Source organism: Centruroides sculpturatus, unplaced genomic scaffold, assembly GCF_000671375.1.
Source record: "Centruroides sculpturatus isolate CEXI.00-Female unplaced genomic scaffold, Cexi_2.0 scaffold1163, whole genome shotgun sequence".
Taxonomy (NCBI): domain Eukaryota; kingdom Metazoa; phylum Arthropoda; class Arachnida; order Scorpiones; family Buthidae; genus Centruroides; species Centruroides sculpturatus.
The window spans coordinates 165807-179603 of NW_019385338.1; the positions used below are offsets into that span (position 1 = coordinate 165807).

The 13797-nt window shown below is 30.6% G+C and overlaps 2 protein-coding genes across 2 annotated transcripts; one reads left to right on the plus strand and one right to left on the minus strand.

The window, feature by feature from the left end:
- Positions 1–3832: 3832 nt before the first annotated feature.
- On the minus strand, positions 3833–4671 carry LOC111637829 (lysozyme c-1-like). The gene is made up of 5 exons (XM_023383410.1): positions 4527–4671; positions 4337–4425; positions 4201–4264; positions 3997–4072; positions 3833–3930 (listed from the first exon to the last, which is right to left on the minus strand). Exons 1-5 carry the CDS (start codon positions 4660–4662, stop codon positions 3864–3866), a joined length of 432 nt encoding a protein of 143 aa, XP_023239178.1. The 5' UTR covers positions 4663–4671; the 3' UTR covers positions 3833–3863.
- A 7295-nt stretch (positions 4672–11966) lies between these two features.
- Positions 11967–12824, plus strand: LOC111637831 (lysozyme c-1-like). The gene is made up of 5 exons (XM_023383412.1): positions 11967–12147; positions 12230–12318; positions 12391–12454; positions 12583–12658; positions 12725–12824. Exons 1-5 carry the CDS (start codon positions 12012–12014, stop codon positions 12789–12791), a joined length of 432 nt encoding a protein of 143 aa, XP_023239180.1. The 5' UTR covers positions 11967–12011; the 3' UTR covers positions 12792–12824.
- The last annotated feature ends 973 nt before the right edge of the window (positions 12825–13797 follow it).

Below are 13797 nucleotides of genomic sequence, written 5' to 3' on the forward strand. Positions count from 1 at the left end.
ATTACAGTAGAGCGTCGTTTATCCGAATCAATTTGGAACTGGGGTTGTTCGGATAACTTATTTTTCGGATAACCGATTATGTTCGAAAAAATATATTAATCCATGTTGAAAGTTTTCTCCGTCGCATTGAATTTTCGTCGATGTTAAGCCTAACGTAAACTTTTTAAAATAATAATCGTGGCTATTGTATCGTTAAAAATTATTTCTTTATTTTTTACAAACAAAATAAATATATTGAAAAATATAAAAACAATAAAAAATTATACTTTAAAAGTTAATGTAGTATCAAAAACGTTCGATTCAGCGCAATACACAGTCCTCAGAAAAACACCACACAAAAGGCCAGGGCTGCCAGCTAAAACACACACATCAACAAAAAAAAATATTGTAGTAGCCCAAGATATAGCCAAAGATTGCAGCGCCACAGCACTAGCGAAAATTTAAATTTGCCGACTGGAATTCTTTCGGATAACCGACCTTCGGATAAACGACGCTCTACTGTATTAATTAATCGTAATAAATAAATGAAATTGTGTATGGCGCCATCTGTTATGAGATTGTGTTATAAAAATTTTTCTCATTTTATTAATTATTATAAAATGCAAAAGGTTTAAATTTGATGGTAGAGACGAGTTTTGTAAAAATTTGTAAATGCTAACAACGAGTAAAATCGTCATTAAATCCGACCTCACTGTGAATAGATATGATACATAACCCAATCTATCTCCCTACCCTCTCGATTTTTAATATCCAAAATTTAATAGCATCAATTTCCCAAATAAACAAACCTCTCTGCAAAATTTCAGAAATTTTCAACAAAAAGCACAGGAGTTATTAGGCTTCAAACAGGGTAGACAAAATCGTGCCGCGCGCTCACATACATTCATACATACAGAAAAAAACATCCCAAATTTTTTAGCGTTTCTCGACGTTTCAAGGTCTCCGAGTCCAAAAATGTAAAAATCTTGGGGAGGGGTCATTTTTTGACCGATCGCCATACTTTTCCTCTTATGTATAACAGCCGGAAAAGTAAAAAGAAGGCATAGTCTTTGTTCTGCTGTTCATAAAATTTCGTCGAATGCTAGCGCCTTTCTCAAAAATAAAAAAATAATTCTCATTCTTATTCAAATTTTACCAGAATTAACTTTAATAAATATGATTATTTTTAATGCACCTACTCGAAGTAGAATTTTTTATCATTAAAACACAACTCATTAACTAGAGTTCCACTGTATCTTAATATTTTCCCAGTCCAAAACAATAGTTTAATTCAAAATTTTCTTGTTGTAATTATTATTATTTCCTAATCTAAAAATATAAAATTACTTGTCCTGACTGACTGAGTCACTGATTCATCATCGCCAAGAGCAAACCGCTGAACCTAAAGAGGTGAAATTTTGTACACAGTTAGGATACGTCATGGAAACGCACACTAAGAAGGGATTTTTCGAAATTCCCCGCGGAGGGAGAGGGAGAGCATTAAGGCTTAACCGGAAAANCCTTTATCAAAATTTATTTGTCCTACGTTTAACCCGAGTGTCGCCTATGACGTTTCTGTTTGTATTTTACGAACAGACGTTCGGACGTTTCGCATATTTTGCATTTTTTAATTTAAGTTTTTTTCAAGTTTTTACGTGGTTGTAAAAATTTGATACGAAGTTTTTACATTATCAGGTATTGTCTTCGCTGTTTTTCTACAAGAACGTCACACAAAAAAGAATTTTGGAGTTAATTTTTTGAAGTTTTGTATAGTCGACCTCCCTATAACAATGTTGATAATTCCGTTTTATATGAATTCCATGTTGTACGAGTCACTTAGATTTTACAAATACGTATGCCGGGCTGTGAACGGCTCACGTATTTGTAAAATCTAAGTGACTCGTACAACATGGAATTCATATAAACGGAATTATCAACAGTGTTATAGGGGGGCCACTGTATTTTGATTTTTAACCAAATGTTCGAACCGTTTTAAATTGGAATTTGTTATTGCATATTGGTTTGATTATAGAACGATTGTAAACGTTCCAGAAAATTGGTCAAATTGAAAACAGTTCGTTTGATTCTCAGCAATTCTCATCGGTAGGTGTTACATTACAATTACAGTACCATGGTTGTTGAAATACTGAATATAAATGGGATTTGCTTGCAAAACCTCCGCGGGCGAAGTCGCGAGTAACAGCTAGAATATAGAGAATACAGCGCTTTCGAATTGAGTGCTGTACACGAGATAACCTCTGTAGTTATATAAATCAAATACTATAATATAATAGAAGGGTTAGAAGTACGAAATAATCTAATAACCGTAATGTTTGTAGTTATTTTTTGCCCTGGTAACGCCGGGCTTATCTTCTAATAATATACAAATATAATTATATTATCACGTAAAATGATAATTTTAGTTTAAATTAGTTTAGATTGTATAGGGAATAGTTGAGAATAGTTCTTATTCTAAATTTCTAAGAAAAGAATAACTTTTATAAACGATTCGAAAAAAGAAAGACTTCAGCATATAGGCCTACAACTGTGTATGTAACTATTGAATGAACATATTGAAAGGCACGCAATATAGGGCCTATTTTCGACAGAGGAAATTCGCTAATATAAAAATCTAAATGGAAGATAATAGAATTCTGACAAGCTAAAATAACTACTTCAAATTGTTTTCATAATTTTTTTTTTGCAATATTTTCACGTTGATCATAGAAAAGATTTTCAGTAATTGTGAAATGGCATCTACTTTACTTATCCAATGGAACCCCACAAGATATTCGTAATTATAAGTTTAAAATATGTTAATGGTTTAAATTAAGTTGTCTATACAGTAACATATCATACTTTAAGCATTAAGATTTAAGGAATATAAATTCTAGAGTTTTTTTTTATACCTTGTGCATCTCATTCATCAAATTTAGTTGTAAATGATGCTGCCAAAGTAACAGTTAATTTTTTAACATTGTACAAGAATTGTACACGTCTTTTTCTGCATCCCCTTAAAGATGGGACATACTAAATCGTAATATCACTAGTTTAACATTGCAATCTGTAAGTAATACAAGATGAGAGAGCAGAATAAAAATATCAAATATTTTGATGGATTTTTTAAAACTCTTGTCAACTATATAGAACTATCATAAAAACATGCCAGTAAATTTCTATCTGTTGGGTTAAGTTATAAATCTACTCGCGATTCACATAAATGGGGCGAGGGCGGCCAAATATCTAGCACGCAGGCGGCTAACAGGCTTGTCCTGAGGAAATTTTTAAGGTAAGCAGGCCAAAATATTAAGCTTCCCTTCTTTCATCATCGTGCTATCTCCTTACGAACAAGCGATTTCTACTCTTTGAGTAATCAAAAGGACTTTATAAATTTCGTATTACAGTATTTTACTTAATCGTATGAATACTTACAGTTAAACATTAAATATTTTTCAAATATTTATCAACAAAAATCGATTGTTAATTTATAAAAAGAAATAAATTGGCTAATTCGTTAGGAATTAACATGGATTACATTCCCGGCTGTTATAATATACTCGTATTGGAATCGTATCGCATTTGACCCTTCCGGTTTATGGAATCGTGATATTTTCACACATCTTAACGAAAAGTAAGTAAAAAATGTGTGTTTGTGTGTTGGCGTTTATTTCGCTTAATATTGCAGGATGGATTACAGATTAAGAAACGACCTCTAATAATATAAATATTGCGTTTAAATATTAAGATATTTTAAATTTTTTAAAAATTTATTATCAACTTTTTTTATTTGCTAAAAATTCACTACAAAAATTTCATTAGAAAAAAGCAATTTGTTTCATCTCAAACTTCTACTTTTTAAAAATTTTGACTATTTTGAAGTTATGTTAATACTTGCAATCTTTCACATATTGTTGCAAATTTCTACCTCTGCAATTATTCTTCCAGCCATACCTGTTAATTAAATAACCGTAATAAGTAACTAATTATATTTAATTTTAATACGATCGACATACGTACCAAGCATTAAATTTATGTCTTCTATAAATGATCTTGGCACACCTCATGTCGTCGGCGATATTATCGTCCAACAGACCTATAAATATTCGTAAAGTGATTTCGATTGCGTGTTTAAAATAGTGGGAATCGAACCGACATTATTCGCGTTGTCGGCCGAGTTTTATTATCTATTCCGATTTTCGATAATAAGAAGCCCAGACTTACTCGAACATTTCACATTGCAGTCGTTGTGGGGTCCGGGAGGGCTGCACCAATAACGATCGTTAATCTACGAATAAATTTTAAAATCGTAAATGCGAATACGGCCGATATACTGGCAGTATAAAAGCTGCATTGTTACCTGGAAAATTCCGTGATCTTTGCTTCCGTTTTTGTTTCTGTTCGTGGCACGGCTATTGAAATTGCTTTCGTGTCTTATCAAACACAACCCTTGAAAAAATGCCAGAAATATTTTAATTACGAGATATAATAGGAGTTTAGATAAAATAAATGAATTAATAAAAGTTATGAGGTTTTCAATTTGTTCTTACAGTCTGGAATTTCGTGTTTAGGAAAGCCGTGTTTGACTAAAATGGTGGCCATTTCGCATCTTTTAAAAACCTTTGCTTTTCCAATGGCGATTACCGAGAAGGCAAAAATAATGAAAAGAGATAACTGTGAAGCCATCTTCTTCTGTCGAATGCTTGTTCGGATGTGATGGATAAAACCCAAATGGATAATATTTATACCAATGCTTTCGTGCGTTGATCGCTTTATTTTCATTGAAAATAGGCACGATAGTATTGTTTTTCCTTTCTGGTGGTTGTGTAACAGAAAAACTGGAAAATCCATTTAAATAGCTTACGTTGTGAGATCGCAACATCCAGGTTTTTGTGTGAGCCAGATAATCGAAAATTTGATGACTTGGATGGAAATACAAAGTTTTCGAGAATGAAATAGAAAAGAGTTGTTTAGTAAAATATGAAGAATATAACTTTAAACCACGAAAATATAAATACGACTATCGTCGAACTTTATTAATCGAGTTGAAACAATAGGCTAGATAGACAGGTGAGAGAAACCTCGCTAGGATCGACTCCTGTTCTCGAGGAAATCTCGGACCTCTTTAGGCTTTCAATAAATCTGAGGATCCAATCGAAACGAGATGAATGGACTGACCATCAACAAGGTCTTGCTGACGGTGTCCGAGGAAAGGATCTTTCAGAACCTGAGTCAAATAACGAGAGAAGAAAGAGATTCGCGATCGAGATTCCAGACGATGATGATCACCGCCCTTGCTTCTCCTCGTGAACGAACTTAAACGACAAACAAAGGGGACTTCAAGAGTCCAAATGATCAACTACGATGACGTACTGTACTTCTTTACTGATAACAACAAGCGTACTTATTATCCAGCTAATCATCTCGTATCCACTAACAGAGAAAAAGATAGACTTTAGTATTCACTTATAATAGCTTTTACACGGCACTTACAACCGTTAGAAATGTCTACCGGTATAAAATCGGTTTCTGTTTCGGCTAAACATTGATAAATTTGCGATACAATTAATTATTCTTTAATTATCGGATATGTTTATCGTAAATGGACATGCAAACTATACTATTAAAGGGACCATATTCTTGAGATAACAGCATGGCTTTCTGTCATTATAAATATATTTATATCTTAGTTTTCTAAGAGTATATTTTTTATGTAACGTACAGGTTGTTATTACGTGATAGCATAGATAAACGATAAACGACACAGAAACCGGTTTTAACCAGTTTTGTGTGGTCGTAAGATAACAAACTTTCTTAATGCATATAGAAAACGATAGTACTTTTATCTTAATTATTTTAAAAATAGCATTATTTAATGCTCAAATGGGAAAATATTTAACACTAAATTTATATTATTTAGTTATTTTGTATTGTAAGATTAAATAATGATCTGCAAAGCATATTCAAAGAAATGTATTCAAATCAATTAAAATTATCAGATATTTTATTGAAAAAAATTGTAGACATAAATTTCCACTGTCGTCCGTCCGTCCGTCCGTCCGTCCTTCCTTCCTTAATCTCGAGAATGGAGTTAGATAGATGAAAGGCGAGACCAGTTATGGAAGGCTCAGGAGTAGGTGTCCCCGATTAACTACCGATATATGAACTTCTGATGCAAACCGGAAGTCACGTTATTTCGATTAAGAATTTTCCCCTGGGGGTGTAAGATAGATGACCGGCACAACCCTATTATTAAAAGAAAAGTATGATGCAAGGGCAAGCCACTATTAATTTGAGGTGGAGAGCATATATTTTAAATTAAATAAATTAAAAGCACTATTCAAAATTGCAGCCCAGCATTGTGACAAGGTCACAATAAATAATTGTTTATTAATCGTAGGGTCCATTCTCATATGTTCTTCGTCCATCCATCATTTATATATTTAATTGTCAAAGTGAAGTTTTCAAAATAATAAATCATTTATTCGGTTTTAAAAAGAATACAAAGAGTAACAAAGGTAAATTTTATTTACGCATTGTAAGGTAAATTTCGATAATTTCTTGACACTGTACTTTTTAAATTCATCTCCATCAAATAAGTAATGTAATATGAGATTTGAAATTTTGCTCGCAGATAGCGGGCAATACATCAAAATTTAAAAATTTTGTTTGTTTGAGTAAACTGTCATTTTATAACTGAGCAAAACGATCTCTATTGTAAGAAGAAGAAAAACTGGACATTTGTAGAAGTATTTTAGGAAAATAGTTTTATCTTAAATTTACACAAAATACTGATGGCAAGTGAATTATTCTTTGATATGTCAATTAACTAAAAACTGGGGATATATTTAAACGCAAGGTTATTAATTTTTATTGTATTGTGTGTTTTAATTTCCTTAGCTATTTGGATAACATTCTTAGCTTTCGCTGCGAAATTCTAGATATATCAAACACAAGGACTATTTAATAATTAATTATCATAGGTTAGAGAAGTAAAATGATAGTATGTATAATTTACATATAATTTTAGTTAAGTACGGTATATGTTGAGAATCTGTCATACTTCTTGAGGTACGACAAAATAACCTATATACCACGCAATTACTACTCGAGATGCATCAAAACATCGTCAATGTGAAGTGTTCAATATACGAGCAATTATTTATTGTGACATGGTCACATGCCGGGCTGCAATTTTTAGTTTATTTAATTTAAAATATATGCTCCCCATTTGAAATTAGTAGTGGCTTGCTCCTGTACATCATATTTTACCAGTTAGCGATTGAATCGTTTATAATATGACCATTTACGAAATACATATCAAATAATTAAAGAATAATTAATTGTATCGCTAATTTATCAATGTTTGGCCTAAATTGTAAAATGCTAATGTATCGTATCAAACTCTGTTTAATATCAATATCTTATTGAAAAAAAATACATACCGCATTATAAATATTACAGCTGTATAATAATTTACGGGTTTTAAATATTTAAAAATATCATTAGAATCCGTTATTAAAACGATGATGTTATCGGTTATCGAGAAACGAATATTTTAAATTAAAAATTATTTATTATTAAACGCAATGTTTGTTTTAAAATATTTAATTAGGAATACGTAATACGAATTTCTTTTCCACGGAATTTAGGAAATAAAATTAACGTTTCACAGTATTTAATTATGATTAATGCAAAAACCTCCGATCTTTCGTAATCTTTGATATTTTCTATCTGGTTTTTCCGAAAAGTGTCAACGACACTTCAATAATAAAGAGAAATTCGAACAATAACAAAGTTAATTCTTTTGTATCGATGTCTAACGTTATATAATATTTAAATATCATTTTTATAATTAGTTTTAATTAAATATTATTATATATTTAGTTATTAAACATATTTTTGCTTAAATGCTTAAAATATTCTAAGGAAACGTTCAATTATACAGGGTGGTTCTCTGGCTAAGAAATCCAAACGTTCCTCAATAATTCGCGTGAATGCTGGAGGATGCCATTTTCGGCATTCTCTTTAGGTAAATCTTCTTTTACAAGAAGATAAATGCATTTAAATCATACGAAATCATAAAGCAATAAAAAATTTATTGAGTAATGTTTGGTCTACTAAGCGATAGAATCATCCTGTATTTTGATAATATAATTTATCTTATTTCAAAACATTTTATTTAGAAAATAAGATAATAAGCCATTTTAGTTGTTTTACATAAAGATGGTGTCGTAAATAATTCGGAAACTACTGTGCAAAAAGATTATTTTGTACAATCTCGAGACCAGTGACCTTTATCACCTTTCTTTAACGATTCGTATTAAAGAGACGTGATAAAGATCATTAGTCTCGAGATAATATTATATAAATACAAAATAAATATTATTTTGTATAAGTACAAAATATAAGTAAAAAATAATATTATTATATCCTTTTCATATTTAGCACATTTTAGTTAATTCTTTTTATTGAGAACTACTTTGAATGTCGACATAGTAAAATATATAAAATTCAAAATTCTTTATAATAGAAGAAACATAAAAACAATACGCTTTCTTCATATATTGTCCTTATTTACACACCTCAGGATCAAAGTCACGGGGCGGTGTGACGTTTATTTTGAATCTCTCCCACTTCGGTACGTAAAGCTAATTAAAGTCGCCTCAATTTTTGTTTTCGAGTGTTTCTATCTAACATTACTGTATACAGAACTTTTAATTGCATATAATTAAAGCTCATAATGAACATAAATTTCTTTTCGATTTCCAACAATTCGAATAAAATTCGAGTATCTACACGCGCCGTGTATTAAAATATCTAGTTTAATCAATCATATTATGACTTATAACAATATAAACAGATCGTATGCTAATATTTGTTTCCTTCTTTGTCTCTTCTTAATTATTTTCTATTGGATGCGAAGTTATTTTAAACACTAAGAACCATTTTTGACTCTTACTGTTCGAATCAATTACGAATTTATAAATAATATATTTTTAATATAAAGGATTTTTCATAAATCACGTGTCATAGGAGATTGTGTAGGGAAGCATCAGGGGATAGTGTTTAGTATATTGGTTACCCGAAGCATATGCAGCTGGACCTATTTGGGATATGTTAATAAAAACGGTCTAAATAGCATAATAGAATCTCATATGTCTGATAAGCCTGTAAATTTAAAATACAATATAATAATAGACTATAATATATGTATAATATTTTTAACTATTATAAAATGGCAAAAAGCTTAATTTTAAGGGTATGAATGGGTTTTATAAAACATTATAAATGCTAATAAAGAATAAAATCTATATTACGTCTTACCCTACTAGAGATACACACGACTCTATCCTCCCACCCCCTATACCTTTAATCATCAAAATTTAATAGAATCAATCTCCCTAATAAACAAACCCCGTTGCAAAATTTCATACATTTTTGACAAAAGACATAGGAATTATTAAGCTTCAAAGAGGGTGAAAAAATCGTGCCCCACACACAAACATCCATAGCTTATATATAAACTTAGTAGAAACATTTTAAAAATAATATTTGCTTATAAGTAATTCTATAATAATTTTTAAAACCGCTTATATCGTCTATGATTTTCGAGATGGGTGGGGATGTCGGGTTGGCTCACCCCATGACATATATCACTACATTGTATCTATACATACGCGTGTAATTAAGTTCTAAATTTGGTTATGTTTATCGGGTTTGTAGAAAGGATGATGAGGTGAGTTGAAGGAGAAAAAAAATAAAATAAAATATTAATAAATTTCGTAATAATGTGTAATACATTTGGACTTTTGTACTAATTTAATCTCGAGCAACGTTTTTAGGAAGAGATGACGTTGAATACAAACATGAACCGTTACACTTTCACTTTCAAGTTTATCGATTCATGTTCAAAACAATCCCAATTTTTATAATATCTTAAAAATGTACAGAACGTTGAAATTTTATTTTAAAACATTTTATATTATTAATTATTATAAAATGGCAAAAAGACTAATTTTGAGGGTGGAGACGAGTTTTATAAAAAAAATTGTAAATGCTAATTAATCATATTTTTAATATTTTTTTAATTTGAAATATATGCTTTCCGCCTCAAATTAATAGTGTCTTGCCCCTGTACATCATATTTTTCCGTTAGTAATAGTCTTGCCAGTAATCTATCTAACACCTTTCGGAGGAAAATTTTTGAATTAAAATAACGTAACTTCCGGTTTGCATTGGAAGTTTATATACAGTTAATCGGGACCTCCTGCCCCGAATTTTTCCGTATCTGGTCTCCTCTTTTATTTGTCGACTGTTCTCGAGATTAAGGAAAGACAGATGGACAGTCGGACGACAGTGGAAATTTAAAGGTCTACAATTTTTTTTTTTAAATTACGGCTCAATAACGAGTAAAATCTTTATTAAGTCCGACCCTACTCGAGATATAACACCTGACTCCCTTCTCTATCCCCCACCTCCTCGACCTTTAATTAATCACCAAAATTTAATAGCATCAGTCCCCCTAATAAACAATCCTTCCGGCAAAATTTCAGAAATTTTCGACAAAAAGCACAGGAGTTATTAAGCTTCAAACAGGATGAAAAAATCGTGCCCCCACACACAAACTAACACCCGTACATACAGAAATTACCCTTGAATTTGTTTGCATTCCTCAACGTTTCAAGCTACCTTTAGTCCAAAAATGTAAAAATCTTGAGGGAGGTCATTTTTTGACAATCGCCATACTTTCCCTTTTTTATATAATAACAGCCGGGAAAGTAAAACTACTGTGTAATAAAGACAGCAAATGCAAATTTTAAATAAACAAGAAACAGATAAACACGAAATAAATATATTTATTTCGAGAATAATTTATGAAATAAAATTATTTTTCTATTGAACAAATAAATCTTACACACTTCAACTTATGTTGAACTTAGATAAGATTTTATTGTTCGAGATTAGATAATTGTTAATTCGTCTGTTTGTATATTTTAATTTAAATTAAGAAAATAAAAAAATATCTCGTTCATCGCAGCCTAATAATATCTTATTCAAATGTATTTTGTTTAAAACAATTAAATTAAAATATTTTCTATTGTTATGATTGAAAATATACAGAATTCAAATTTGCTTTATTCATAATATGAACTAAAATCGATAAATTATTAAAGCTTTATTAAATGAAATTAATCGAAATATTCTATTATTTCGTTAACTTTGAAAGTAAAAAAAATTATTTTTCGAACAGAACAATGATTAATTTATTATGTTTCTAATTTAACTTTTCAAGTTAAATGTTATATAAAGACTAAATAAGCCTGTCTATATTCTATAACACGTATCGTGGGTGAAATCATTTGCAACATGAATGAAACTTCCAATTAAACAATTGCGTGATTTGGCATTTATTAATTTACATATCGATTCGTAATTCGTAAAATAGAATGTTCTTAACATAATTAAAAAATAGAAATCTTAATATAAACTATAAGTCGTTCATCATAAATTGTTCACGCTATCAAGGTTCAACTGCGATAGCAGGAAGAATTTAGTACGATTTGCTAAATTACTTTTTTTAAAAAATCCAAATTTATACATACAAATATTCATGTATAATTCACAAAAATGGTATAAACAATGAGAACTGTATGCAATAAAATTATATTCTCTACGAGTCCGCACGTTGTTACAAACTCTCATCAAATTTCTCTCTTTTTCCGTTAGCTTAATATCTTAATTATGAAAAAATGTTTTTACATTATTAAAAATATCGAGGAAGTATTTTAAATATTTCAGCCAAAACTGAAATCAAAAATAAACAATAAAGTTTATTCACCGATGTCCGATAAAGTTCTGAATAAACTCTATTCCGATGGTATTTCCGTATTTCCTGTTGCACAACGGGAATGAATTACGTTGAAATCTACTTTACAATAAAAGTAAACGGTTAAAGTACGCGAAAATTTTGTATAAATACTGGCCATTTAGTTTTTGCTTATCATGAGAGAATAAGCATTGGACAGAAGAAGATGGCTTCACAGTTATCTCTTTTCATCATTTTTGCTTTCTCGATGATCGCCATTGAAGAAGCAAAGGTCTTTAAAAGATGCGAGATGGCCAAAATTTTAGTCAGAAATGGCTTTCCTAGACGCGAAATTCCAAACTGTAAGTACAAATCGAAAGCTTCGTTATTTTTATTAATTCATTATTTAATCGAAACAAGCATAATGTCTCTGGCATTTTCAAGGGTTGTGTTTGATAAGACACGAAAGCAATTTCAATAGCCGTGCCACGAACAGAAACAAAAACGGAAGCAAAGATCACGGAATTTTCCAGGTAACAATGCAGCTTTTATACTGCCAGTATATCGGCCGTATTCGCATTTACGATTTTAAAATTTATTCGTAGATTAACGATCGTTATTGGTGCAGCCCTCCCGGACCCCACAACGACTGCAATGTGAAATGTTCGAGTAAGTCTGGGCTTCTTATTATCGAAAATCGGAATAGATAATAAAACTCGGCCGACAACGCGAATAATGTCGGTTCGATTCCCACTATTTTAAACACGCAATCGAAATCACTTTACGAATATTTATAGGTCTGTTGGACGATAATATCGCCGACGACATGAGGTGTGCCAAGATCATTTATAGAAGACATAAATTTAATGCTTGGTACGTATGTCGATCGTATTAAAATTAAATATAATTAGTTACTTATTACGGTTATTTAATTAACAGGTATGGCTGGAAGAATCATTGCAGAGGTAGAAATTTGCAACAATATGTGAAAGATTGCAAGTATTAACATAACTTCAAAATAGTCAAAATTTTTAAAAAGTAGAAGTTTGAGATGAAACAAATTGCTTTTTTCTAATGAAATTTTTGTAGTGAATTTTTAGCAAATAAAAAAAGTTGATAATAAATTTTTAAAAAATTTAAAATATCTTAATATTTAAACGCAATATTTATATTATTAGAGGTCGTTTCTTAATCTGTAATCCATCCTGCAATATTAAGCGAAATAAACGCCAACACACAAACACACATTTTTTACTTACTTTTCGTTAAGATGTGTGAAAATATCACGATTCCATAAACCGGAAGGGTCAAATGCGATACGATTCCAATACGAGTATATTATAACAGCCGGGAATGTAATCCATGTTAATTCCTAACGAATTAGCCAATTTATTTCTTTTTATAAATTAACAATCGATTTTTGTTGATAAATATTTGAAAAATATTTAATGTTTAACTGTAAGTATTCATACGATTAAGTAAAATACTGTAATACGAAATTTATAAAGTCCTTTTGATTACTCAAAGAGTAGAAATCGCTTGTTCGTAAGGAGATAGCACGATGATGAAAGAAGGGAAGCTTAATATTTTGGCCTGCTTACCTTAAAAATTTCCTCAGGACAAGCCTGTTAGCCGCCTGCGTGCTAGATATTTGGCACCCTCGCCCCATTTATGTGAATCGCGAGTAGATTTATAACTTAACCCAACAGATAGAAATTTACTGGCATGTTTTTATGATAGTTCTATATAGTTGACAAGAGTTTTAAAAAATCCATCAAAATATTTGATATTTTTATTCTGCTCTCTCATCTTGTATTACTTACAGATTGCAATGTTAAACTAGTGATATTACGATTTAGTATGTCCCATCTTTAAGGGGATGCAGAAAAAGACGTGTACAATTCTTGTACAATGTTAAAAAATTAACTGTTACTTTGGCAGCATCATTTACAACTAAATTTGATGAATGAGATGCACAAGGTACAAAAAAGCTCTACAATTTATTTTCCTTA

What these genes read in the sequence shown, in the direction of transcription:
- LOC111637829 (XM_023383410.1), bottom strand. Translation starts at nt 4,662, where the DNA reads ATGGCTTCACAGTTATCTCTTTTCATTATTTTTGCCTTCTCGGTAATC. An exon ending in TAAACACGAAATTCCAGACT is followed by an intron (nt 4,426 to 4,526) that starts GTAAGAACAAAT and finishes CATTTTTTCAAG; the next exon opens with GGTTGTGTTTGATAAGACAC. An exon ending in CTGCAATGTGAAATGTTCGA is followed by an intron (nt 4,073 to 4,200) that starts GTAAGTCTGGGC and finishes GAATATTTATAG; the next exon opens with GTCTGTTGGACGATAATATC.
- LOC111637831 (XM_023383412.1), top strand. Translation starts at nt 12,012, where the DNA reads ATGGCTTCACAGTTATCTCTTTTCATCATTTTTGCTTTCTCGATGATC. An exon ending in TAGACGCGAAATTCCAAACT is followed by an intron (nt 12,148 to 12,229) that starts GTAAGTACAAAT and finishes GGCATTTTCAAG; the next exon opens with GGTTGTGTTTGATAAGACAC. An exon ending in AGACATAAATTTAATGCTTG is followed by an intron (nt 12,659 to 12,724) that starts GTACGTATGTCG and finishes TTTAATTAACAG; the next exon opens with GTATGGCTGGAAGAATCATT.